The sequence below is a fragment of the Numenius arquata genome, chromosome 19 (genome assembly GCF_964106895.1).
Source record: "Numenius arquata chromosome 19, bNumArq3.hap1.1, whole genome shotgun sequence".
In the NCBI taxonomy this organism is placed as follows: Eukaryota; Metazoa; Chordata; class Aves; order Charadriiformes; family Scolopacidae; genus Numenius; species Numenius arquata.
Window position 1 is genome coordinate 8,945,522 of NC_133594.1, and position 26,335 is coordinate 8,971,856.

Consider the following 26,335-nt stretch of genomic DNA (forward strand, 5'->3'; position numbering starts at 1 on the left):
CCTGAGGAGTGGTCTGGGTGCCTCAGCTGGGCTCTTTGGGAGACCCAGGTCATCAGGGGGATGCCCAAGAGGTCGAGACAGTCAAGCAGATCCCCAAAAAGGGGAAGATGCTCTTGGGGAAACTGAGGCACAGCTTGAGATGTGTCTTAGCACCAGCAAATCCTGACTGCGGGGGAAAGAGCACCTCAAAATCCCGATGCTCCCTCCCTCTTCTGCAGACTCTAGCCATTGCTTGCCACTGCCGTCCTGGAGCTGAGCCCTGGTCCCAGCCTCTGGACCAGATTTCTCCTGGAGTTTGGCCCTGGGGAAACTTTTTCCCTGTTCAGGACCCGGGTCCTGGCTTCCAGGCTCCCTCCCCATCCCAGCTGGGAGGCAGCAATCAAAACCATCCAAAATGCAAAAGATCTCCTGGAAAGATAACAGTGGGGCAATGGCAAGTGTCAGCGCTCGGTCTAGGAACGCGGAGCAGTGAGTGACCCTGGAGCGGTGCCCTGTTTTCTAGCAAACAACACGCAGAACGAGTTCTCGGTGTAAAGGCACTTTGTGACTGGAGGCGTGTGACCGACCCAGGGAAATATGCCAAAAGAAAAAAAAAAAATCATCATCCCTAACCAAAACATCCGAGTGACAGGAACCCGCTGATGCGCCCGCGAAACCTGCGCCGACGTCGATGGGCTGTGATCTAGCCCCCGGGCTCTGACACGCGCTGGCACTCGCTGGCAGAGCATGGGTTTAATGTCGAGAGCAGCTTTAGCTAAACACGGATTTAGACAAGGGAAGAGCTGCAAAAAGGGATTATTCTGTTCCAGCGTAACGTAAAGAGCATGTTCTTTCCGCCGCGGGGTGTTTCTGCTGGCTGTGCAGATAACAAAAGGAGAGGTTGTGGGGGGGTTTGAGTGTGGAAGGAGCAATCCCAGTGTCCAGAGCTGGGGGTTCACTTTTCGGAGTGTATTGGGCTCCTGTTGGGCTCCCGAAATGCGGCCATTCCTGGGGCCAGGCTCAGCACCAGGCACAGGCAGTTTCCCACAAAGTCCCACCAGGAGCTGGCGGTGACGTGCAGCATCATGTTCGCTGTTTCCAAAGCACTTTGGGGATCTTTAATTGGTATTTTCTTTTCTTTCTTCACTTTGCCCGTCTGTCCATCCATACCCTCCCTGTGGCAGGAGGGGAAGTTTTCTCTGTGTTGGTACGGTGCTGAGGTGACAGAGTCCAGCTTCAGGACTGAGGCTTGTGTGAGTGATGGTAGCACAGACAGTGACAAAAAAAAACAGCCAAAAAAGTGAGGGCGTTTGGAAGTCAGACCCAAAAAGCAGGGGAAGCTGGTACCATTTAGTTCTGCGGCATTTGTGACCTGCTGAGGGACAGATGCCCCACGGCAAATGCCACAGAAGATTGTCCCGCGCTCCAAAGGTGATGGGTACAAAGTGTATATTCCTAAAGGAGGATGAACTTGCCCACACTGCCTCCCAGGGTAGGTGGGGGTGCCTTTTCTGCCTGGCACTGTTAACAGCCCCCCGACGTTTCCTGCAGGCTGGTGTGGAGGGATTTTGGATACCTCCTACCCCAAGCCCAGGCAATGGGGAGTGCGAGGGAAAGGGGATGGATGTTACTGCATTCAGAGCGGGATGAGAAACATCATCCTTCTCACAAGAGCAGAGTCCAGGGCTCTGCCCCCTGTGACCTTCTGGAAAGCACAGAGCTTTCCTGCAGCCCCTGGCCAGAGGGCATGGGACATCTTGGGGGTTTCCAGTGCAGAGGAGGAGCCAGAAGGAGCTGGAGTTTGGGCTGTCCTATGCATGGCAGAGCAATCCCAGTGCCTGGTGAAATTCCTGAGCCCTGCGCTCCCAGGACAGGAGCCGCCAGCCCTGGGAAGGTGCTTGGGACACTGCCCTCCATCGAGCAACCAGCTCAGGTGGACACATGCTCCTCGCTGGAGAAGTTGGGTGTTAGCTGAGATGCCTCCTGCGCTTACTGAGCCAGCTTGGAGCCCCAGCAAGATCTGAGGCTGTTAAAATACAGGTGTATGTGTTTTAAAGCAGATCCCATCCTCTCACGGGGCATTAAATAGGAGTTCTCTGTCTGGGCTCTACAGACACTGTCCCCACGAAAGCTTGGGAGCAAGAGAAACTTGAGCACCTCTTCTCTGAACCAGCCAGGAGAGGGAGACAATGACCACCGTGTCCTGCACACTCACACAAACACAGGCGCACACACATAGACACACACACACGAGTTGGCCTGTTTGCAAACCTTGACCCTTGTAGGGCTGCTCTGGGCAGACAGTCACATTTTGCATTATCGTTTCCCAGCAGCGGAATTTTCCACTAAGTAGCTATTTTGGAAGACCCCGTTCTTTGCTTTTATCTATCGTTCCTCCTCTTTCTCTGCTCAGAATACATGGGTGCAAAGAGGAGCTTTTGTTCCCCAACAGTTCATCTTTCTCTGAGTTACTCTGCTTTCAGCAGGAGAGGCAGGGAGGGGGTGGCTCTGCACCCCCTGATCCCATGGGAAGGGCGGCTGCAGCAAGTGCATTGGGATGAGAAAAACTCCGTGACATCATGAGGGGTTTTTTTCTCAAGGCAATGCCCTGTGCAAAAAAAAAAAACCCAAAGTGATCAGGGGAAAGGGGAACTCAACCAGTTTAGCAAAACTGGTAAAAAAAAAAAAAAAAAGAGACTTCTGCAGACATTATGATGGAAAGTTGCTCTTTTAAGGACAGATCCTGCTTTGCTCTGGGAAGACCCATCAGAGAATGCTATCAGGTCAAAAAGAGTCGTGAGTCTCCTCCTCCTTCATTTTGCTAGTGTTTCTTCTCATTCGCTCTAGCATGAGGGAAGGCAATGTCAGGTCTCCCACATCAAGGTCATGTCCGGACTGTTTTTTTTTTTTTGCTGTGTTCTGTTTTGTTGCCGTGCTGGGCTTCTAAAAGCAGGGAAATCATTAAGGTAGGGAAGATGCTTCCATGTTTGCACATCACCTACTTCAGGCACTGAGATGACAGAGGTCACTTTCCTGCTTGATGCCCACAACCTGGCACAGCACGAGGAGACCGGCAGCATCTCATTGCACAGCAGCGACCGCCGCCTCTTCCCGCTGAACAACCCTTTGGCCCTAAAAAAAAGGGAAAAGGCGGCGTTTCTGGGAGCCTCTTTTTTTGTCAGGTCTCTGTTTTTGGGGCAGCTGACGTGGGCACAGCTCTGGGTGGCGGTGCCACGGGCGGACGGAGGTGCTGGGGAAGGGTTGTGGTTCTCTGCCAGCACGGGTGATATGGGCTCAGGCCCCCCCTGCTCCCGGCACAGGTCGTTAAGGCATCAAGCCACTGAACTTTCTGAAAAGCTATGGAAGAACAGCCCATCTCTTGATGTCCCTGCCTTAACTCCCTTTATCTTATCAGCAGAGTAAAGACTCCCCAAAAAAACCCAAAAAACTGCTGCTTTTGGCTATTTCATAAACACTGGAAGCAGGAGAAAGAAAGAAAATCACCTGGATTCCTCTCTCCCTCGTTGTTACACACTCAGCCCGTCTCTCAGCTGCCAGGTTTTGCTCTGCTGACCGCGGCTGCCAGAGCCCGGCCTCCCCCCGCCTGCAGGGACCCTCTGCGCCGGGCACCGGGAAAAGATTCCTGGGAATGGGCCCCCTCTCCTCAGTAGGGTCTTATGGCTGTGGCCCCTCTCTCTGTGCCTTGCTGGCCCCATCTGCAGGAGCTTTAATCATTGCAAAGCGTTTGAAGGGCATAAGGATGAAATTACCTGCATGCGCTGGTGGGAAATGAGTGTTCTTTTAGTCCGGGTGGAATCCAGAGCAAGGCAAAGGAGTGCTTGTTACCCCGCTGAACACCATTTTAAATAAGAAAGCATCCGTAGGTCTAATTCCCTTCGTATGTGTTTGGAGTAGACAAATATGAAGGATAAACTTTACTTACAAACTCAGTTTCAAAATGGACATTAAGATGATTTAAGCGTAACACTCGAGTGTTTTATATGGTATGAAATCAGATAAGCAATCAGGGTCCGGGCTGCTACAGTGCTGAGCACAGCATAAGCACCTGTTAGAGCAGAGCGGGCTGAACTGGGACGGGGAACGGGGAGCTGTGATTTATTCTCAAAGCCGGAAGCCATCTGAGGCTTTTGCCTAACGAACCTGTTCCTACAACCGCAGCCTGAAACACCTCCTTGGTGCTGAGCTCCCCAGGCACAACCCTGCGGGGCCTGACAGCGGTTTTGCCACGGGAAGGATGCTCCTGGGCTGGGTGAGGCTGGTTTCATGGGGTGGAAATAGTTTATCTGCTTCGGGAGCCCTAAGCGGGACAGTGATTCAGAGGGCAGGAGCGTTTTCTTACTCATTTCAGCAGCAGATTGACCTGTCACCTGGCTGACTTACCCATATTAGAGCCGCTCTGGCCTGAGCAGGGGGAAAGGGCAGGGGTGACATGGTTTGAGGGTGTTGGGAAGCGAGGGAAGGGGTGGCATTTCAGTTGCTGTAGCCTGTGGCACTCACCAGCCTCTGCCTCCCAGCTGCCAGAGCCTGATTCTGCCGCCGTGTTGTTGGAGGGACAGGATCCGACCTGGCATCAGCGCTCGTGCTCTAACTCATCTCTTTTTCTCCACCTGGTGGACTTGCTAAATGTGCTTCCATGTCAGTGCTTTACAGACACTCCCCAGCGCTCTCTGCAGAAACAGCTCCGCTGGGCTGTCACCAGTCTCTGCTCCCTTTGCCCTGACCAGCGGTGCTGGGGTGCGCTGGGATGACCCCACACCGAGGTCCCCAGCTAGGGGCAAGGTCCTGCTAAGGTGGGACAGGCCAGCTTGGCAGCAATTGCATTTTGGGGCACAGCTCCCTGCTTCCCTGGCTGGGACTTGCTCCACAGACCATCCTGGATGCTGTAGGGCAAGGAAGGGGTGGGTCAAGCCTTTGGGCACCCCTCAGCACCCTCTCATCTGTAGCCCAGCCAGCTCCTGGGGAGGGGATGGTGACACCCACGACCCCAAGGAGCCCTGCCATCGAAAGACCAGATCTGGAGGTGGCAGGTTTGGGGCTGAGCTGATCAGAGTCCAGTGGGAACGTGGTGGCTCCTGCGGGCCGGCCAGGCTGGGGTCCTGGGGCCATGGAACAGCACAGGGTCTCCTGGAGCAGGGCCATGGTGGCCACTCCAACATGCTGAGTGTTATGCCAGAGCGAGGGATGTCACTTCTATCCTCTGGAGAGGGCCAGGAGATTAATTTCATAATTTGCATTTGACAGGGTATTTAAAGGTCCAGTTAGGGAATGATTTGTGAGGACCTGCAGATCTCTGTTAGTTGGAGACTTTGGTTCTGAAGTCACCAGGACAGTTCTGCAAACGCCTTCAGACAACCAGAGTTGTGCACAAGCTCCATCTCGCTGCAGACTCTATGCCAGGCCCGTGCAGGATGGCTGTGCGCTGTTTGCAGCGTGACGGTCCATGGGATTCCTCGGCAGGGTTTGCCTCGGAGCCACACCAGCCTCAGCAAGCCAAGAGTTTTTCTTGGAACGGGGGTGGGATGCTCCGGCCGCGTCTGATGCTTGTCCCGTCTCTCCTGCCCATGGAGCCCTTCCTGCTGGGAACGTGGCAAGGGCAGGGCTGCCAACTCCAGGGCAGAGTTTTGGGCATTTTGGTTCAACGCGAGCGTATTGCGTCCCTGTGCTGATGGAGTGCGATGAGGCGGGGGGCAAGTGGGGATGCGGGGGATGCTCTCTGATGGCCCGCAGCCCTGGAAAGCCCACAGGCTTGGGGACCACCAGGTGCCAGCGTCCCGCACCCCGGGTGTGCTGCTCTCGACTTTCCTCGCTGGCAGCAGCCCCCCCCCCCCCCCCCCCCCCCCCCTTTATCCCCAGAAGAAGCTGAATCCGCCGACCCCGGCGTCCGCACCGCGCCCGGTCCCGCACCGCGCCCGGCGGCGCCGCCGGCAGCCGGCAGGGGGCGCCCCAGCGCCGCGCCGCAGCGGGGCCGCGCCGCAGCGGGGGAGCCGCCCCCCCCCCCTCCGCCCTGTGTCCCCCCCCCTCGCCGACCCTCCTCTCCTCCCTCCCCAAATCTTTTCCGTCTCCTCCCCAAATCTTTTCCGCTCTCCCCAAATCCCTTCCCCACCAGCACCAAATTTTTCCCTCTCCTCAAATCTTTTTTCCCCTTTCCCCAATTTGCCCCCCACCCCCTTTCCCAAATCTTTTCCCCTTTCCCCAAATCTTTCTCTCCCTTCCCCAAGCCTTTCTGCCTCTCCTCAAATCTCTCCCCTTCTCCCCAAATCTCTCCCCTTCTCCCCAAATCTTTTCTCCCTAAATCTTTTCCCTCTCCCTAAATCTTTTTCTCCCTAAATCTTTTCCTTCTCCCCAAATCTTTTCAATCTTTTTCCCCCAAATCTTTTCCCTCTCCCTAAATCTTTATCTCCCTATATCTTTTCCCCTCTCCCTAAATCTTTTCCTTCTCCCCAAACCTTTTCAATCTTTTTCCCCCAAATCTTTTCTCCCCTCCTTTCCTCCGCTCCCCCTTCCCCAAATTCCCACCCCCCCAAAAAAAAAAAAAAAAAAAGGAAAAAAAATTATTTCCCTCCCCCAAATCTCTCCTCCCCTCCGCTCCCCCCTCCCCTCCCCAAACCCCCTCCTTCTCCCTCTCTCCCCCCCCCAGCCTCCCACCCGCAGTCTCTCCGGCTGGCTGGGTGCTCACGCCCCCCCCTGCCGCCCCTCCCTCCCTCCCGCCCCGGTCCCGTCCCGCCTCCCGCAGCCGCTCGCTCCGCTCCGCTCCGGCTGGGGCGCGCCCGGCGGCGGGCACAGGGAGGAGGCAGCCCCGCTCCGACGGCACCGGCTCCGGTAGAGGCACCGGTAGCATCATCGCCAGCGCCGGGCAGGGCCGCGGAGGGGCGGCGGCGGAGGCGGAGGATGGGCCGGTGGCGAGCGGCGGCGGCGGCCGGGCGACTGGCGCAGCCCGTCCCCAGCGGCATGGAGCCCGGCGCCGGTGCAGAATGAAGGGTGCCTGGCGCCCCCCCCCGCAGACATGTCTGTGCCTTTACTCAAGATTGGAGTCGTCCTCAGCACCATGGCCATGATCACCAACTGGATGTCGCAGACGCTGCCCTCCCTCGTGGGGCTCAACACCACCAAACTCACGGCGGCCACGGGCGGCACCTTGGACCGCAGCACGGGAGTAAGTGCGGGGGGCACCGGGGATGAGGCGGGGGGGGGGGACGACCCTGCCTGGAGCATCCCTACCTCCCGGGGCGGCAGCGCCCCGCTCCCCCCCGGCTGGTCCGCTCTCTCTTCGCCTGGGTGTCCCCCGGGCTGCCTCAATCCCTCCTTGCCCGGTGTCCCCCCACCCCGGGACCACCCCGGCTGTCTGGCTCCCTCCCACCGGCAGGCCCTGCGGGAGCCCCCCCGGCTGCAGAGAGCAGCACCCCGGGGAGATGCAGGGCCGCCGGTCCCTCCCCCCCACCCTCCGGGTGATGGAGCGGGGAGCATCTCTTGCAAAGTGCCCCCCAGGAGCGGGGTCGGGTCGGTGCGGGGCTGTGGGGGGGGGGCGGCAGAAGACGGGGGAGTGGGGTGGTGATGCGGGGAGCACCTCTTCTCCTGCGCTCGGGTTTAGCCATCACTAGCCCCGGGCTGGGGGTGACCCGGGTGTCCCCCCCTGTGCTTTCAGCCAAAGGGTGGCAAAGTTTCCCTCGTCGCTGCTTTGGTGTCACTGGGGGAAGCGGGTTGGGACAGCAGGTCCCGCAAGATCTCATTTGCTTCCCTGCCTTTAATCAATAGTCGTTAATGGGATGGAAAATGCAGAGGAGAAGTTGCGGTGTATTGTGGTGGTGCCATATGTTTCCTGTCCCTGTTTGGCTGGGGGGGGGGGGGCTGGTACGGTGCCTGGTCTTGCCACTTTGGAAATGGCTGAGAAATCCAATCCTTCCGTCTGTCTCCCCTTAGCAGGGAAAAATGGGCACCTTTCGCCTCCAGGCTGCATGCTTGTGCCTTCCAAAAGAGCTAACCTATTACAGCTCTGCTGCTTCATGTAGTGGTTCTGCTGCTTGTGAATGAAACTGAGATTTTTTTTTTTTATTATTTTTTTTTTTTCGTTGTTACCAGGGATTATGAGACCCATTTATTATTAGGGTTTTTTCGGTTGTTTTAGCTAGAGAATCAAATTTTTGCTCTGTCCGCCCAGCCGTCTCTCTCGGTGCGTGCCTGTCACCATGGGTGTTTGCAAGGTTATTTGTAATAGATTGAAACAGTAGAAAGAACATTTCCCTTCTGGTTGGCAAAACGGCGGTACCTTCAAAGTGATCGGAGGCCGAATTGTGATTAAATAATGTATTTTGCAAAGTACTGGGAGATCAAAGGAAAATTAAGATCAGAGAGGTTTGGAGAGCACAAGGGGCAGGAGGGGGGCTGGGGAACGTGCTGTGTTTGTGGCTGGGCTCCCTTTCTGTGGCGTGTCCTGGAAGCTCAGACGGAGGTTCTGATGGACCCTCTGGACCACATCCCTTTCTTTGCCGGCATGCTTGGCAGGGCTTGGCACCAGGCTTCCCTTGCCCGGGACCCACAGAACGTTTGGAGGGAGATGGTTGTCTGGTGGACCTCCCCATCCCCAGGAGAGTCTGCCAGAGGAGGGGAGAAACGTAACTCCCGGTGTCCGTTTACTCAGAAGCGCTGATTTTCCTGCTGCCGGATCCGGGAGAGCTCTGCAGAGGCACCTTGACCACTGCTCAGCCCTCAGCCAGGACACCATATCCTCGCTGGTGGCTCGGGCACATCCTTCTCACGCTGTCAAGGAGAAGATGAGTGCTTTGTAACGATGGCTGGGCAGCAGGTTCCCCACCCCGATGCACTCGGTGTCTTACAGCTCCCTCCAGCCCTCGCCGCTTCATGGCTTTCCTCGTGTCCATGCATTCGCACTCGCGTTGCCTTCATGCTTCAGCTCTTGCTCTCCTTTTCAGACCCTTCTTTTATTTGTCCCCAATCCATATTTTTGCATTACAAGTGAATTTTGCCAGCTGGGCCCTCGGAGGAGCTTCCAGCACGGCTCCAGTATCTGCCACATCCATCCTGCTTCCTCCACTCAGCCCCCATCACCTCTCACCCCCCTGCCAGGCCTCCCCCCGTTGACTTAACCCCTCTTTCCCTGTGTTAATTAGGTGTTGCCTACCAACCCAGAGGAAAGCTGGCAGGTCTACAGCTCTGCCCAGGATAGCGAGGGACGTTGTATATGCACAGTGGTGGCACCTCAACAGACGATGTGCTCGCGTGATGCCAGGACAAAGCAGCTGAGACAACTATTAGAAAAGGTAATGGTTGACCCCCTTCTGGGAGTGGTGGTTTGGTTTGGCATGACATTGGGGTTAAAAACTCGAGCGAGCTGGGCTGAGCCTTGGTTTCCAGGGAAGATGGACCCCTTGGCCAGCCCTCCCGTGCTGTCCCCACGCCTGTAGTGGGGAATAATCAGCCACAGTCGGGAGGATAAATCTCTTAAGTGTTTCTGAGGCACAGAGGAAAAAGAGACCGTGGCCTAAGGCCAGGTTAAAACTGCTGAGATCAGAGCAAAAATATTGAACCACATTGCTAAAAAAAAAAAAAAAGAAGAAATTTTAAAAAAATGATGTCATTTACTCATTCTTTTTCATTATATTAACACAAGTGGTTTCAAAGGATGAGCCTCAACAAGATGAGAGAAGATAGAATTAAAAACCCAAAGCCCATGCATTCCTAGCCAAGCTGATATTAAAAAGGTCGAGTAAAACAGTACAAGCTGTCAACATCAAATAGCACAGAAATGACAGTTAGTGGTTTTCTTTCTAATGTTGACATCCACTTGATTAGTTTTTAATAGTCTACTGTCCGAAGAGATCAAAGAATCTCATTAGGGAAACATTCCTGATAACAAGAAATTTTCCAGATAATAGATTTCATTGAAGAAATGCTGTTTCATGTGAAATGGTGCTCTCCTCTTTAAAATATAAGTGGACTCCTGTGCTGGATATGTAATTATCCCTCACGCCCTAATGCTATGTTGGCATGTGTGGTGCATGACAAAATCATCCTGCTGCTATCAGGAAGTTGATGTATTAGTCACTCATAATAATATTAAACCTACTCTTAACTGATTTTTCCTATGTGGTAGGGACAATAAAGTGAGGCGGGAAACATTTAGCCCTAAAACACTTCTTTTGGTATGTCGGAGGCTTCTAAAAATAATCCCACTCAAGCTTTTTATTTCTCTAAGCAGTAACAGCACTGGGTCCAACAGCACATTTGCCTGAGAGGCAGCACGCGTTATATTAGCAGCTGACACGGGCGTCTGAGGGCTGTGTGTTCCCAGAACTGCTCATATGCATTAAACAAGCAGGATTTGACCCAATGCCCTCTGCTAATGGACAGGGGAGTTGGGCACAGGAGACCTGGGATAACATCAGTTCCCGTGCGGAGGGTGTAAGTGCTCAGTAATTTATTATTTTTTTTTCCCTTATGCAGCTCCGCGGCTGCCAATGGGTAAAGTGAGGGAGGAGCGGTATTTCAAGGCATGTGTTCTGGGGATATGTTACCTGCCTGCTAATCTGTCTGCATCTCACTCCTACGCTAACCTATATGAAACCCCTAAAATAAAGAGTAGGCTCTTAGTGCCAGACATCTGATCTTGACGAAGGCTGAACTGATAATCCCTGTAGGAAAACGCAACCGCAGGGAAGAGCTTCCAGCTTCCCAGGAAGGATTTCAAACCTGAACACTCCTTCCCTCACCTGACATTTTAACTCTAGCTTTGTGATGGGGAAAACTCGCAGCTCCCGGTTTCTCTCTGCCAGCAGATGAAGAAGCCTAATGTGTCAAAGAGGTAATTGTGTTTGGATTTTCAAAGGAGAACACCTGACAGTCACCTATGGAAATAATAAGGCGTTGCTTTTAAGGGCGAGAAATAAGCTGCATTTGCATGTGTGTGTATGTGTGTGTGTGGACACAAACTGATTACAGCATCTTCAGTGAAAATCTCTGCACGGAGGCTTCAGCAGCAGAACGTACTTGGAGGCTCAAAGCTGCCAAGACCCCGTCTACCCTCAACACGTGGGCACAGGCATATGCAGAGAAACTGCAGTTCATGCTGTTTGCAAGTGAATCCTGGGCACCCCGTCAGCTGAAGGAGCAGGCATTCAGGGAGGTGAGGTGAGCCAGGTCTGCTCGCCACCGCACAAACTGTTCAGCCCGTGTTTTGCCACCGAGGTGTCTGAGCTCATCTTTGGCTGGAGCACACGGAGTCCTTCCAGCCTTATATGTGTCAGGTGCTGAGTCCAGATCCTGGACTGAATCCAAACCAAGACATCACCTAAATCCTGTTCATAAACAGATTATGTTTTATCTTCAACGGATTTTTTTTTTTTTTTTTTTTTTTGGCCCTGTTATCTGGGAGGGCTTCCTCCTCTGATGGTTAAACCATTTTTGGTTTCCTGCCAATTCTTATTCTTTGCCAGCACTGATTTCCAGATTAAACAGTTCTTTCTGTTCCTTTGATATTCACTCCAAGGTGTGTGTAGGGAGGACAGTGACATCTCTTCTCAGCCTTCGCTTTGCCTTCTACAGACCTTATGAGATGAACTTCTCATGTTCTGGTCCATCAGCTGAGTCCGTCTCTGCTAATTCTTCCTGTGGACCACGAAAATCTCCCTCAAGATGCCTCATGCTATTGCTCCACCAGTTTGTCCAGCTTCCCAAAGCTAAAGATTCATCCCAGTTCAAACCCCAAAGATGATCTTAGAACATCCCTGTCCGAGCTGGAGTGAAAGGCTGATCCACAGGGAAGCTTGAGCAGGGTTTAAACCATGGCTTTGGCCATATAAATCTCAGTAGGGCCATCGGGCCAATATTGACTCTCCGTTACTCTGGTTTAGTTCTGAAACAACTCTGTATCAAACAAGATGACAAGAACAGCGCTGGAAGTTTCATTTGTATCAATTTTCTATTTCAAATGCTAAAATTAACTCTTTTCCCCAAGACAATCGCAGGTATCTCTCTCCCATTAGCTTGATGGAAAATGAGGTTTCACGTTGAGAGTGCGTGCTCTGCCAACGGAGGCAAACAGCATTTTAGCTGGTGTTTGAGGATAGCGGTTAATGGATGAAGCTGAGGGAATTTGAGAGACAGTATCCTTCAGTCTCGGTTCATTAGAGCACTTATGTACATGCTTAAGTTTAAGCTATGAACAGTCTCATTGAAATCTAATCATGTGCCAAAGTACTTTGCTGGATCAAGGGCTTAATATGCTAATGAAGGAAAACAAGTAGATCTTCAGCTGGTGAAGCACGCAGAGATCAGGAAGGATGGAGGCTGACTTTTCACAAGTCTGGCCAGGATCTCGCCTGGTTGAAAACAATACGGGCAACAAATAGCGAGAGTCTGGACTTGTAAAACCGATTCCCCAAAATAGCACAGCAGCTAATTTTAGGCGTCTGGGTTTAGAGACATGTGAGGAGGCTGTTTTCCTCTGCAGTCAGGGGAGAGGCAGACTCCTCCAGCGGTGATTCAGAGCAGAAGCCTGAGCGAGATGCTCTGATTCATTTCCTAGCGGAGTCTGGCTCTCCCTCCCCACCACCCAAGAGGCAGCGTAAGGGCCCCCCCGTAGCCTTGCTCAGCCCCTGCAGGGTCACATACCAGCACATCATTACAGAAATGCTCTTTTCTAATTACTTGCAGCTTGGCCTTTAATTGGGGGCAGGCATTAGTGGAAAAAATAAGATCAACTTTGTACAATCCCTACAAGTCATTCCTATTCCAACCCATCGGAACAACTCTGCTGTGTACATACAGCTTGACTCAAAGGAGCATAGACTGGATTACCAGAATAAAAAATATCTGCAGACAAGTCATGCTTGTCCAAGACTTCCCTTCTCCTGCCTCAGGGTGGAGAGAGGTCTTCAAACTCCTCCACATCCAGCCCAGGTAAATTAGCACCCAACCGTGTCCGCTGAGAGCTCGGGTACCCCGGGGGAGGCACAGCTAAATGGGAGCCTGAGCTCAGGTTTGCTCTTTTCTTCTTCAAACCAAGAGGGTCTTGTTCTGCCCTTCCCTGCTCCTCACACGTCCCTGAGCAGGCCCTTGGTGGCTGTCAGGATGGGTGCTGGTTCCTCTCTGGGTGATGTGTTGGGACTCGGAGACTGAAAATAGCTTCACCTTTGCTGAGGGAGACCATTAGGCCCCCGGAGCAGTTTTACTGGTTGTACAGTGTTTCCTGGCTGTTGGCCTTTGAAATATAGGTTGTCCATACATTTTTAATAGTTCCCTGTAATAGTTTTCTTGTCATCATGCATGAGCAATGGGCATTTTGATCCCCTCGGAGATGCAGCCGCCAAAGTTGGCATTTGACCTATGCTGGTTTCAGCAAGTAGCCTCCGAGACCTGGCTGCGTGCGGGTGTCCCCGCCGTCCCCTCGCGCTGTCACTCGAGGTAAGTCGCAGCAGCCCCGTGTCATTTGCTGGGGGCAACGTTGCACTTGGCGCTGTTCTTTCTCCCTCTCAGCCCTGGCTTTGGCGAGGACGGAGACGGGAGCAGATGCGGCAGCATGGGCTGTGGGAAGTGTCTGGGAGCGGATCCGCAGAGACGGCGCTGGCTCGCGTTTGGGTTTTTGCTCAGACGCCCACAGCTGAGGGGACTTGGACCGGGATGCTTTTAGCGGGGGCCCTGACGCAGCAGACGGGCGTCATCCCTCCCGGTGCCGACAGTCGCATCGCTGGGGCAGGAGCACCAGTCGCGGGCTGAGCCCGGTGAGGTACCAACCGTGCTACAAACACAGCCATCCCGGATGCAAAGACTTCATGCAAATTACACCCATTGCTTAATGCTAAATAGGTGCTGAGGTGCCTGCCTAAGCCAGAGCTTCATTTCCCCTCTCAAAGATGGGAGAAGGGAATATCTTAAGAAATCAGATGGCAGCCAGCCTTCAAAACCAGGTCAGCCTAGCTATCGTTTCCCTCCTCTCCTTACACCTTCAGCGCCAGCAGCTCTTTTTTCTCACGATGAGCCCAGCCAACCCTTCTTGCATCATTCCTTCGGCGGGGCCAGATGGGCGCTGCCCGGGGATGCGGCACCAAGAAAAGATGCCGACGCGGCGCATCCGCCCGGGCAGGGAAGGACCGGTGGGGCCAGGACACGCACGCCTCGGCCCCCACGGCGCTTCCCAGCTCCGGGATGCCCTCACCTGCAGCTGGGTTTGTTGTGGCAGCTGCTGTATAAACAGTCGGGCTGTTGGGATAATGAAGTTTTTACTGGCTGGGAGTAAAGTTTGCACTTAGGCAATCAGTAAGTGTCACTTGCGTGCGTGAAGAAGTGATAATGTGCACCTCGGCAGAAGGGTTTCTGGTAGTCAGGTGTGCTTCTGCTCTGCTAAGAGCCTCTCCTCGCGTGATGGCAGGTGCCATCCCAGCCTCTCAGAGAGGCCATCGAGAGTGACGCCTTTTGGCCTTGACTACAACCCTCATTTACATGTGTGATTGTTAAATTATTCTCCGCAGCGTGGCAGAATAAATGTTTATGAAACCAATTTGCTCTGTTTTAGAGCACGAGGGCTGTAATACTGTTGATTAACCGGTAAATAATGCCCAGGCTGATTACCCTTTAGCTTTGCTGGCTGTGTAGGACAAGGTCAACGTCTGGCGTTGGGGTGCAAGTGGGGGAAGCACCTTCTTAATGAGTCCCTTCTCATTTGACAGGTGCAAAACATGTCCCAGTCGATAGAGGTGTTGGACAGGCGGACTCAGAGAGACCTACAGTACGTCGAGAAGATGGAAAACCAGATGAGGGGACTGGAATCCAAATTTAAGCAAGTGGAAGAAAGCCACAAGCAGCACCTGGCGAGGCAGTTTAAGGTATGTCCGCTCTCCAAACCGCTAACGAAGCCGTGGCCAGGGATTTCGTGGGGTGGCCCCCGTCCCTGGCAGCTCACGTAGCCGTTGGCCCGGTCGTTTGCCCACCCGTGCAGCTCCCTCCTGTCCAAAGCGTGGCCAGATCCAGGTTGCGGCATCGCGTCCTCGGCCGCAGTACATTTTTCTATAGGGTAAAAGCATAAATCTCCGCTTTCCTGTAGTCATGAACCGCCTTGGGTGGCCCAAACAGGGCAGGGTAGGATTGCTCCGTGAGAGGGGAGACCCCAGCGCAGCTGAGGTCAGGGCCACCCGAATTTCCCTCCAGGGCCAGGCAGCCCTTCCCCACACCGTGCCCAGGACCTGATTTTCTTGGGAAACACCAGGAGCTGGGGCTCCGTTCCCGTTTCTGCAGAATGTGGCAAACCACAGCAGGCTGTCACCAAACCACTGCCCTCCTGGGGCTGGTTGTAGCAACAGGGCAACCCATCAAACAAATCAACCCCCCCCAAAAAAAACCCCAAAATACTATTGCAGCTGTCCTTGGGCTGGCAAACTGCACATCTCAAGGATGTGCAAACGTCCAATTTAGAAATAATGGTGTTGGCAGCAGCACCAGCACCTTCTGAAGGATTAGACCTGTTTTGTCCTGGTGTCATACAAATGAGAAGTGAAGGTATCAGCCTTTTAAATGAAGCTGTCATTGCGAGCAATGGTCAAACTTTCAAGAACACGACTGAGAACAAATGAAAGTGCCAAAAAGAGGCTGTCAGCAATATTTGGAATCTTAAATTTTAGTAATGCTTTGGATTAATAGATAGAAAAACCCAATTGACAGGAATTCCAGTGAAATCTGGGGATGTTTCGGCTCAGCCACCCAGCTGATTCCCTTCCTTGTTTTCAGGCAGCTGCCCAGCTGGCTGGTGTTTTAAAGCAGAATCTTTTAATTGATGAATTAAATACTGAAATACCAAGATTACATTATAAAAAGCTGGGAAGAAGGTTCTTAAAACTTTACACCAACTCCACCTCCTCCACTCCCTATCTCTGGTTACCGCAGGACCTTAAATTTAGCTCTGCGGTCTGGACATAAGGATCATCTTTCTGATTTAAGCATGAGTTTCTTTTTTTTTGTTTCCTTTTTTTTTTTTTTTCTTTTATTCCCTCCATTCAATGAGTTTAATCCTCCCCATTGCCTGCCTGGGAGCTTGCACCGGGAAGTGCAAGGAAATAAGAAAATAATATTCCCCACATTCCTGCAAACAGCAGGAGGGAAAGCTTCTTGACTTAAATAGGAGGGGATGGGAAGGGAAGAAGTGAGGCTGAGGACCGATTTCTGATCCCCATCACCCCAGAGCTGCTTCAGCAGCAGCAGCAGCCAGATGTCACAGCCCCTGGCCACTGTGCGATAGTTTAAGCAGCACCAGGTATACGGTGTATACTAACATGCTTCATTAACGGGTAGGTGCATGCATATTTATGTCTACTCATTAGCTGCTGGAGCAAAGCATCTTCAACAAAATGCTGCGTACTGTGCCTTTAAACGAGGCCTTCATTTAGTTTAAAAATAAAAATAATAAAAAAAAGACTTCGTTTCTGCAAAATAAATTTGATAATGGCTTTGATTTTTATGTTCTTTAGAGCACGCCTAAAAACAGTAAGGAATTTTTGCCTAATTTGCTGCCAAAGCACCATTTTAAATAACAGCCACAGCATTTTGTTTCTGCTAATGCCAGCATTAAAATGTGAGTGGTTTTAGAGCTCTTGTGTTTTGGTTTTTGTTTTGTTTTGTTTTGTTTTTTCTCTTTAGTTCCGTAAGAGTATTTGTCTATGAATGGCTATCTATATAAGGCAGGTTAGTGAGCTAGATCCTCAACAGTATTTCATTTTCTTGCTTACAGGGCTAACTTAAAAGCAAGTTTTTTCAATGCTGCAGTGACTGAAGAAGCAGTTCACTCCCATGTAACCATGAAAAGAGGGCCACAGAGCATTTTGCACCATGCATTTATTTTTTTGATTATTTTCCAAATTAGCACCATATCTCACTAAGGAACCTTGAACCACACAACCGAGATCTTCCTTTGCATGCAATTGTAGATGCATTTCATGAATAGTTTGAAACCCTTGTCAATGCATATATATATTATTTTATTTTATTTTTTGGAAAGAAAAAAAAAAAAAAAAGAACTCTTTGTGTATGTGATCTGAAGCATGTAACCCTAAGATGTTGCATTCTAAAAATGACAAATAAAGGCCTTTCCCAAATATTTTGGTGTTCTGCAGCCTGTTTAATATGTTCTTTCCAATACATCATTTGGACCAAAAATAATAATTAAAATAATTTTAATGATAATAATTGTGGGATATGAACATTGCACTCACGTAGGAAGCAACCAGGTCAAGGCAGAGTGTTGCAGATTTTTGCACGCATAGCACTGAACCAAGCTTATTTTAACCTTGCAGGCAATAAAAGCGAAAATGGAGGAACTTAGGCCTTTGATACCAGTGTTGGAAGAGTACAAAGCCGATGCAAAATTGGTATTGCAGTTTAAAGAGGAGGTCCAGAATCTGACGTCAGTTCTAAACGAACTCCAGGAAGAGATTGGCGCCTATGACTACGAAGAGCTTCAGAACAGAGTGTCAAATCTTGAAGAAAGGCTTCGTGCATGCATGCAAAAATTAGGTAGGCTCAGACCAACATGGTGGCACTGGCTAAACACCATCGATGTCAAACCACCCATCCCGTCTGGAGGCAGAGATGCTAAGGCTGGACATCTCCCCCCCACCCCGGGCCTGGCCTGGCTGTAAAGGGATGAGCTGGCACAGCCAGGTTTGATCCTGTAAATATTTATGCTCTAAGTAACATTAATCCCGGGAGTAGTCCTGCTGAGGATTACTCCCGTGACCGATGTTGCTCATGGCGTAAGTGCTTCAGGATCGGGCCCTCCACTGGGCATGTGACTTTTTGCAGCGTTTGCATAAGCGGGCGGCGAAACGCGGTGAAATGCAGGGAAATGATGCCTGTGCCCCTGGCAAATAACGCTTATGCAAAGCAAACACATGCACCCGTTTTGCTTCTGCATCCGTGGCCGATCCCGTTGCTGGCTGGACCTGGCGCAGCAGCAGAGGTCTCTGCGCCCCCCTCGAAGGTGTGCGTGTGTGTGGGCTGTGACTCGGTTTCCCTTATTTTTATTTTTTTTTCCCTTCCCTTTTGCATCTTGCAAATCCCCCGTTGAGAAGAGCATGATGGTGCGGGTTCGCGGTTTGGTCCGGACGATGCCGCGCGCAGGATATAAATCCTCCCCATCTCTCCCGTTCCCCGAGGAACTGGGATCTCCCGTTCCCCGAGGGAGCCCCCTTCCATCAGGCCAAGTAACCAGCAGTGCTTAAAAAACCCCAGAGATTCATCTGGAATCTCGTTCAGAGAGTATTAATTAACCAAAGCCGGTGAGTCTGTTGTGGGGAGACACAGCTGGAGCTGAACCCGGGGTCTGACCCCAAACTGGGAATGGAGAAGGGGGGAAGGAGGGCACTGCCTCCCGCAGCAGCGGGGGATCTCCCCCCGGTTTGTCGGCCTCGCTCTGACTTGATTTAATTTCTACTTACATTATTGACTTTCTTGTTAAGCAATTTAGATAATCTAAACACATTAACTGCTCTGCAGTCTATTTTGGTAGCACATATGAAATTACACTCTCAGGTAACTTCACGGAGGATCAGATCTCTTCTGAGCACTTTATACCCTTGGCCAAGGTAACGCTTTGTTTCTCTCCTCTCTCTGCTGGTGGGATTGCTTTTGCTTGTTTCTAGACGCCCCCACGCCTCCGTGAGCGGCCGCCTCGCCTGTATTTCCCCCCCTGAATTTCCACCCTCTCCCCTCTTACCTCCCACATCCCTTACCAGCTACCTCTCGCTGGAAATCTGGGAAAGTGAATTTCCGTGTAAGCCTGGACGCTCAGAAGTAGGAGCGTGCAGCGAGTCGTGCACCGAGATTCCCCCCCGGGGCTGCCCGGGCAGCGGGTATGAACACCCCCACCCCCGGCTGAGTGAGAGGGCAGGGCCTGATTTCTCATTTATTAACGAGCGCTGATGTGCCCAGGTTCGGTTCGGGGGCAGGACAGGCTGAGGCGAGTAGTGCCATCGCTTTCTGTGGTCCCTCTCCTCTCCTGGGATAGTCTTTGGGAAGGCAGCAGGGTTTGGGGGATGACAGGGAAGTCCTCACCTTCCTTGTCCTCACCCACCGGAATTTCACCCTGAGAGCTTAATGGGGACAGAAGTGATTGAGATTTTAATGACTTGGTGCTTTCCGTGTTAGCAATACATAATACCCGGAGCGTTATCTCATGGGGACCATACAGACATCTTGGGAATGACAGTCCTGTGGTGGGTAAGATAAGAAAGGATGGAGAACAGGTCCAGGAGCATCTGGTTGACCAAGGTCACATTGCACACACACCCCCCGGCAGCCCCACACCCCCAGCACAGGGCAGCTCTGCCCTGTGAATGGCTTTTCTCATTCCTCCCCTGCCAAAGGCAGAGATGGGTGAGATGAGAGGAGGGATCCACTTGCTGCATCCATAGCCTTCAGCCCATCTCTTGACGATGAGGAGGAGCTGTGTGTGATAGGGAGAGGGAACAGCAGCAGGACCAGGGATTCAAGTCTGGGCTGTAGAAGTGCTTTCCCAGGGATGGTTGTTTAAAAAAAACCATCCTGGACCCCACAGCCTCTCTCCAGCTGCCCAGCCCGGGATGACCTACCAGAACCAGGGAAGCTGGATGATCCTCCCACAGACCCTGGGCAAACTTTAGGAAATAACTCCCAAACCATTCAGGCCTCCAAAAAAAGATTTTGGAGAGCTCCTAGACCGTTAGCTTCTTCTGCTCTGGGCCATGTCCTGGCTCATTGCATCCCCATCATGGTCAGGTCCTCCAGCTGGGACATCCACCCAGTAGCCCTGGTAAGACTCAATGAGGCAGCTAGGATGGCCAGCTCTTGCAGGCAACGTCTTCTAGAAACTTTGGTGGTTTTGTGTTTTTTTTCAATTTTTCCAAGGCTTTATTTGGGCTTTTTGGCTGTGCCCCTTCTTTCTCCTCTTCTCTCTGTGACCGTGGGGTCAGGGCAGCTTCTCTGCCTCGGGGTGTTACAGCAGCCCTGGGTGCTCATGGAGACGGGTGCTGAGTCTCGCAGGGGTTCACCCGGGAGCGTTTCCTGCTTGCCCAGGAGGGTGATTTATTTGGTCACTTAACAGCAAACAGCACGGATTGAATTTCCAATGTTGTTTATCGCTCCGGAGTGTAAACCAGTGAAAACGGTAGTTAATTGAGTTAAATTCGGTTAACAACCTTAAAGACACTTTGCTGCCTGGCTGCTGAGGATTGCTGTTTGCTGCAAATTATCTGCTCAGAGGGATTCACTGACGTTTCAAGTAGCACGTTTCGGCTTAGGTTTGCTCCTGCATGGGTCAGCAGCACCGTTCACCCGGTGCGTGTTTGCTTCCTAGAGCTCAGGGTGCAGCTTAGAGCTCCCAGAACAGGACCAGGGACCTGCTGCAGTAACCACGGGATGAGGGAAGGGGAAGGGATGTGCCCTGTTGCCACCTGGTTCGCCTCTCCCCAACCTCTGGGAAGCACTGACGCTCCACAGTGCAGCAGCGTTTTCCTTAGACAAGGTCCTGTTTTGCATTTTGGGTTTCCTAAGCATTATTGATGGATCAATAGTGAAAACGCTTCCTGACCCTGGCATGTGTGTGAAGGGAAAAAAAAAAATCGATAATGGCACGTTCAATCTGTTATTCTGTTTACACTCTGAAAGATCACTATTTATACAGGGATTTTAACGTTTCCATTAATGTTCCTAAGAGAGGAGCCTTGGAGGAATGGAGAGGTTGTCGCTCCTTGATTCGAGGGGGAATTTAACTCGGCTGTGCCCTACCAGCTCGTGTTTGCCTGAGAGAATGAGCTTCCCCTGACTCTTCCACAAAATCCAAGCCCACATTCCTGGTGCAGAGACAGGGAAAGAGCCCTGCCATCCTGTCCCAGGTGGATTTTGGGATGGTGGGAGCTCCTGGATGGGTGACAGAGGCAAGGGCAGGGCACAACCCAACCGCTGCAGCCCCATTCCCTCTGGGGAGGGCTGGGACCGGGATGTGGGATATAGGGATCAGCCCTCGGCTTCCTGGGTAACCCCAGCAGGGAAGGCGCTGGGCTGTAGCAGCGGCAGCCCAAGCAGAACCACTGAGCCCAGAAGGAGACGGTGCTGGTGTCAACGTGGTGGTTGCGTTGGTGGATAAATTACTGCTGAGCCACTAAACATCGCTCACGGGCTGGACCTTAGGAGAAATATGGAGCGGGGGTGTTAGTGTCCTGGGAGGATGGTAACAGTCGGTTTAACTGGCTGGAGGAAAGTGTGTCTTCTCCTGCTGGAAAATTCCTTGTGCGGCTGGAGGAAGGGGATGCGTGCGTGGAGGTGGTGTTTCATTGCTGCTCTGCTGAGGTCAGAAGCGGTTGGCTGGGTCAGCCTGGAGGGTCACTTGGGAAGAGGCTGATTTGGGCTGTTTTCTAGGAACATGGACACACCGGTCCCCATGGGCCAGGAGCCTGAATAGTGCTGGGGAAACTGGAGTGAAAACAGATCCTCCGAGCATGCCCCAAAAGGTGCTTCTCACAGGCTTCCTCTGTGTCGTGGGCTCATGGATGAGCACCAGGTCACGTTCTCCTCTTGTACGTTTGTCCCTGAGTGGCTTGAAATGCCCGCAGTGTCCCACGCTCCTGCCATCCCAACAGGAGGGCAGTTTTGCTGCAAAAGGCTCAGCACCCATGGGTGCTAGGCTGCTCAGGGCTGCAGGGGGGCTTTTCTGGGCAATCAAGCAGCAGCTTTCAGGCAATCACAGCCAAGGCTTAAAAACTCCCCTGATGTTGGGCGTCTTGGGCTCCCTCCCCAGCTCTGCTCTCCCAACCCACCACCCCATGCTCAGCTCCTCACCCGCAGAGGAGAGCACTGATGGGAGTAGTGGGTGCTGCTGGTGGGTGCTTCGAGGCTGCTGCTTCTTGCCAGAACGTAGGGAGTCACAAGAATCCTGTCTTGTGAGCTACTGCTCTGAGTAAAGCTGCGACATGTCCAAGGGAAGCAGTAGATGACAAGAGTCCCCTCTGCCCCCAGTAGAGTAAATCTTCCTGCATTTACTGATTGCCAGCCCCATAGAAATGGGGAAAAAACCTGATGGTGTTTGGAGTGTGGTTTGGATCTCATGAGGAACAGAAGAATGAGGATCACAGGGGCTGTAGTTGTCCATCCCTGGGTGGAAAGCCCATGAGAGCTGCAGGGAGCCAGCTCACTAGGGGCCTTAAAGGATCCATTTTAAACTTTCCCCCCAGCATCTGAGTGCCTTTGATAGATTTACACCAAGAAAGAAAACACTTTGCCCTGTGTAAGAGCAACCCTTTTGCATTGCTGAAGAGCTGTTGTGAATGTGCCTCCAGCTAAACGTGTATGAGATGCAGCCTCACCACTTGCAAACAACACTGGTTTACCCTTATCAGCTGCTGCTACTTTTTTTTTTTTTTTTTTTTTACCTTTTTTTTTGTAATCAATGAGCTTTTATACAACCTTTCTCTCCAGGGAAATGGAAGGAAGGAGATAAAGTGACAGCAATGTAGGGCTGCGATAACGGAAGGCAGCGTTGAGCAGATCTGTGATTAGAGGAAGGCTGGTCCTCTGCAAGGGAAATTTGCAAGACATTAAGGATTTATTATTTTAACCCATTGCATCCCTTTGTCGATACCTTGCTCTCCTGAGCTGAGAGGGTTTGAATGCATCAGACAAATTCCCAGACGTTGTGTCTCAGTGAGGCCAGCAAAGCTCTCTGCTTCTCGGTGGGATCTCTCTTTATCTGTTTGTTATCTGAAGGCTGTGGGAAGATGGATGCTCCCTCTGCCCATGTCATGCTGGTGCATATCAAGAATACCTTCATCAATTTTATGCCCTGGGCTAAGGTGACCCCTTTGCCCACAGCTCAGAGCTGAGGTAGGCGGATGTGTCCCATGGCCGTAATCAGGAATATACAGGGGCAGGTGAGACCAGGCTAAGGAGAGAGGCAGCTAAGAGATATTGCAGAGTGTACGTGCTGGAAACATTCCAGGTCAGGTTGGACGGGGATCTGAGCAACCTGATCTAGTTGAAAATGTCCCTACTCAGGCAAGTTGGACTAGATGGTCTCTAAAGGTCCCTTCCAAGCCAAACTATTCTATGATTCTCTGATTCTAGTTGGTAATTTTGAGCAGAAGGACCTTGTCCTGGGCTGGCAGAGCTCCACACATGTTTCAGCAGCACCTCCGTGGGCTCCCACCTGCATCCCCCGTCCCGGGGGGATGCTGGGTTCAGTGCCAGGGGACAGAACCACGGAAGGGAACAAGCTGCCGGTGCAGTGAGTTGGGGGGAGAGTTGCCACTGCTTCATCTCGTCTTTAGGGCTTAAAAACACAGCCAGGCACTTACCTGGGCTTGCAAATGTGCTGACATGGATTCAATGGCATGAAATCAAGGGTGTGGAGCACCTAAATATGCTTCAAAACCTAGCTCGTAGCGCTGCACGGGTGCGGGTCCCTGTCGTGGTGATGTTGAGTCTGGGCAGGATTCATGGGGTGGCTCCCAGGGGACCCTCGGGACACCCCACCTCCTGCCGTGGTTGGGTTCATCTCCCAGAGCTGGTAAAGGAGGAGATTGGTGAATTCATTAGTCTCCTAAGTGTGCAGACACCATAGGGAACAGAGAAAGCGGCTGATAGAAGCCAGTAAACGGTCTTTGCGAGGAAGAGATTTATATTGATTTATATTGCGTATAATTTCCCACCTTGTCTTTTCTTTTTTTTTTTTTTTTTTTTTTTTTTTGGCATAACCTGTAACAAATGCATGTTTCCAACGGGGCTGGAGTAGACACGTCTGTCTTTTTATCTTGGCTGCACCCACTCTGTTACAGCAGAAACGAGCAGAGCTATTCAGCTAATTTCTCCACCTGGCTGCTCGACCCTGGCTAACTCTGCTCATTTTCTATTCTGCGACGCCGGCAGCACGGCTGGCTCGGGAAAGCTTGTTTTCTTGGGGGCAGTGTGATAAGGACAATTGTTATGAAGAGGCACAAAACAAACAAAAGCACCCGACAGTTGTTCCCGGCCTAATCACCTCTAATTAAATAAAACCAGATCTGCCCATCAGCGGGGGGGAGAGCGGTGTGGGTGGTGGCCGGCTCTGGTGCCCCTCATCGGGGCTTCGGGGCTGGCTGGCGAAGACCCACGGCCACAGGAGCGGCGGTGGGGGTCTGACGGGGTGCTCACCAGCCTTGCACTCTCTTTCAGCTTGTGGCAAGCTGACGGGAATAAGTGACCCGATCACAATTAAAACCTCGGGGTCCAGGTTCGGATCGTGGATGACGGACCCCCTCGCTCCCGAGGGAGAGAACAAGGTAAGACCGCGACAGCTTCGTCCCCGTGCTCTACCCACGCGGCTGAGGTCATTGAAAACTCACTACACGCAAGCACCAAAGCCCTGTGAAACCTGTGGAAGGTCCTAATTCATCTCAGGGGGCTCTGCTGACCTCCTCTGCAGCGGGAGGGGGCTGAGGATCCCTCAGGGAGGGAGGAAGAGGAGGGGGCTGAGCAGCCCCAGGCAGTGGTCCCTTCCCAGGGCAGGTGAGACTCACTGCAGTGATGAGCGTCCATGGTCTCAGAAGTGTCACCTCAAGGTCTGTGCCCCCCGTGGGAGGGAAAATTCAAATATTGGGTTTCTCATCTGGGTTTGGCAGCCAGAAGGGAGCTGGGGCCGAGCAGAGGGATCTGTGGTCCCAGACCTTGCTGCTCTTCTGCTGCCAGTGCCTCCAATAATGTCATCTGACTGCATTTGTCCTCCATCCTCCACCTTCATTGTTGTGAGGAATTAACTGACTGCAGCCAGAGAGAGATTTGTTTTGCTTTGTTTTGGTCTTTTTTTTTTCCATTCAGACCATTCAATTTTGATCCCAAGGAGGTAGGAGGCCAATAACTGGCTGAAAATCAATCCAGGCTTCCCATGACTGATGGAATGGAAAATATCTCGAGTGTTTGCTGAGGATTTTCAGGCAGCAAAACAAAACAAAAATCACAGAGCTTGGCTGTGTGGTAATTCCCTCCTGCATGCAGCATCCTTCATCAAAGGACGAAGGCACCAGCAAGGGCTGTATTGGGGCAGCTATTTTGAGAGCTTTGCCCTGTGATCAGTTTTCTGTAGCTGAGAGAAGATGAGGGATGCTCCAGAGAAGCCACCCCTGGGGGTGGCTCCATTGGCCCATGGATGTGCAGCAACGAAGCTGCGGTGACTTGAGATGTCGAGCTCTTTCCCTCCAGCAGCCAACCGGTTGGCACTGGTTTCCCAATACACCACCTCCGTATTCTACAGTTATTAAAATTTCACCCATAGCCCCAATAAGATCCTAATTATGGAGTGAGATGAGAAGACTTTACCCACATCACATCTTGTTTTGCTCAAGAGAAGGGACAGATTTGTCCCCTTCGGGCTGTGTTTGCTGCATCCCTCGGCACTAACATGATTTATACATCTGTGAAGGAAGAGTCAGGTGCCCGTTGCAGCTGAAGCTGGTTGATCAAATGCTAAAGATCTTCCCATATCTTCAGAGAGTTTTGTCTCAAACCAGTATTTTTTAATATTTTTATTACCCATGCCTTTTTCTGCAGTGTATTTTTGTCGTGAGAGTAGACAAGCAGTTTTCTCTGGATGGTAGCTCAAGCTTCACAAGCGTGTATGTGTATATAATACATACATCTACTGTGAATTTTCTTAACAATTAAATGACCTTCATTGCCTGCCCGGCAGAGTGGGAAACTGGGGATGGGGAGAGATGGCCAGTTTATCATACCCACCTTATGTCACCAAGCCCCAGGAGGTGTTTGGTCGTTCAGCTGGTCATTTGTTCATGTCAGGAAATCACTGAACACAACTGGGGGGAATTGCGAGTCCCGCGGGAGCAGCCCATCAGCGGGTGGACGCTGAGCACCGGGATTGATGGGGATTGGCAGGAGGAGGCTGCTCAAAGCCAGCCCGTGTGATGGGACGGTGCTCTCCATCAACCTCTGCTGCTCCAAAGCACGAAATGCTGGTGGGTCCTGCCACCTTGCAGCCCCAGCGTGATGCCATGGCTTCTGCTCTTCTGGGCTTCTCTTTGTCTCTCTAAAAACTGAGCACAAGGCACTGGCATGTGTAATTTTTTAATAACAAAGAGTGAAATGGGAGCAGCATAGAGACAGTTGTTTTTCTGGGTATTGTTGAGGTTTTTTTGTAACTTCCCAAGCTGGTTTAGTTGAAGGTGGGCATTTAATGACATGAGGAATGCTCTCCAGCACCAGGTCTGACGGCAGAAGCTTTCCCAGGCTGCAGGCCCTTCTCTGTCTTGGACACAGGGACGTGTTTTTTCCTAGTGCTTTTGCAGCCGCCCTCAAGCCCACAGTGGAGGTGTGAAGGTCA

General features: G+C 51.9%; 1 protein-coding gene across 6 annotated transcripts in view; it reads left to right on the forward strand.

Annotated features, from left to right (window-relative positions):
• The window catches only part of OLFM1 (olfactomedin 1), a 33,776-nt gene that overhangs the window by 4,585 nt on the left and 2,856 nt on the right, over positions 1-26,335 (forward strand). The window contains exons 1-6 of one of the 6 annotated variants that reach the window (XM_074161036.1): positions 7,004-7,157; positions 7,589-7,632; positions 9,147-9,275; positions 14,679-14,834; positions 17,292-17,511; positions 24,178-24,284. In XM_074161036.1, coding sequence (XP_074017137.1) covers positions 7,004-7,157; positions 7,589-7,632; positions 9,147-9,275; positions 14,679-14,834; positions 17,292-17,511; positions 24,178-24,284 — 810 coding nt within the window. Of the gene's footprint in view, positions 1-2,994; positions 3,004-6,896; positions 7,158-7,588; positions 7,633-8,600; positions 8,610-9,125; positions 9,276-14,678; positions 14,835-16,729; positions 17,091-17,291; positions 17,512-24,177; positions 24,285-26,335 lie in introns of those variants that run through there. The other 5 variants (XM_074161038.1, XM_074161040.1, XM_074161037.1 and 2 more) reach the window with 5 other exon arrangements.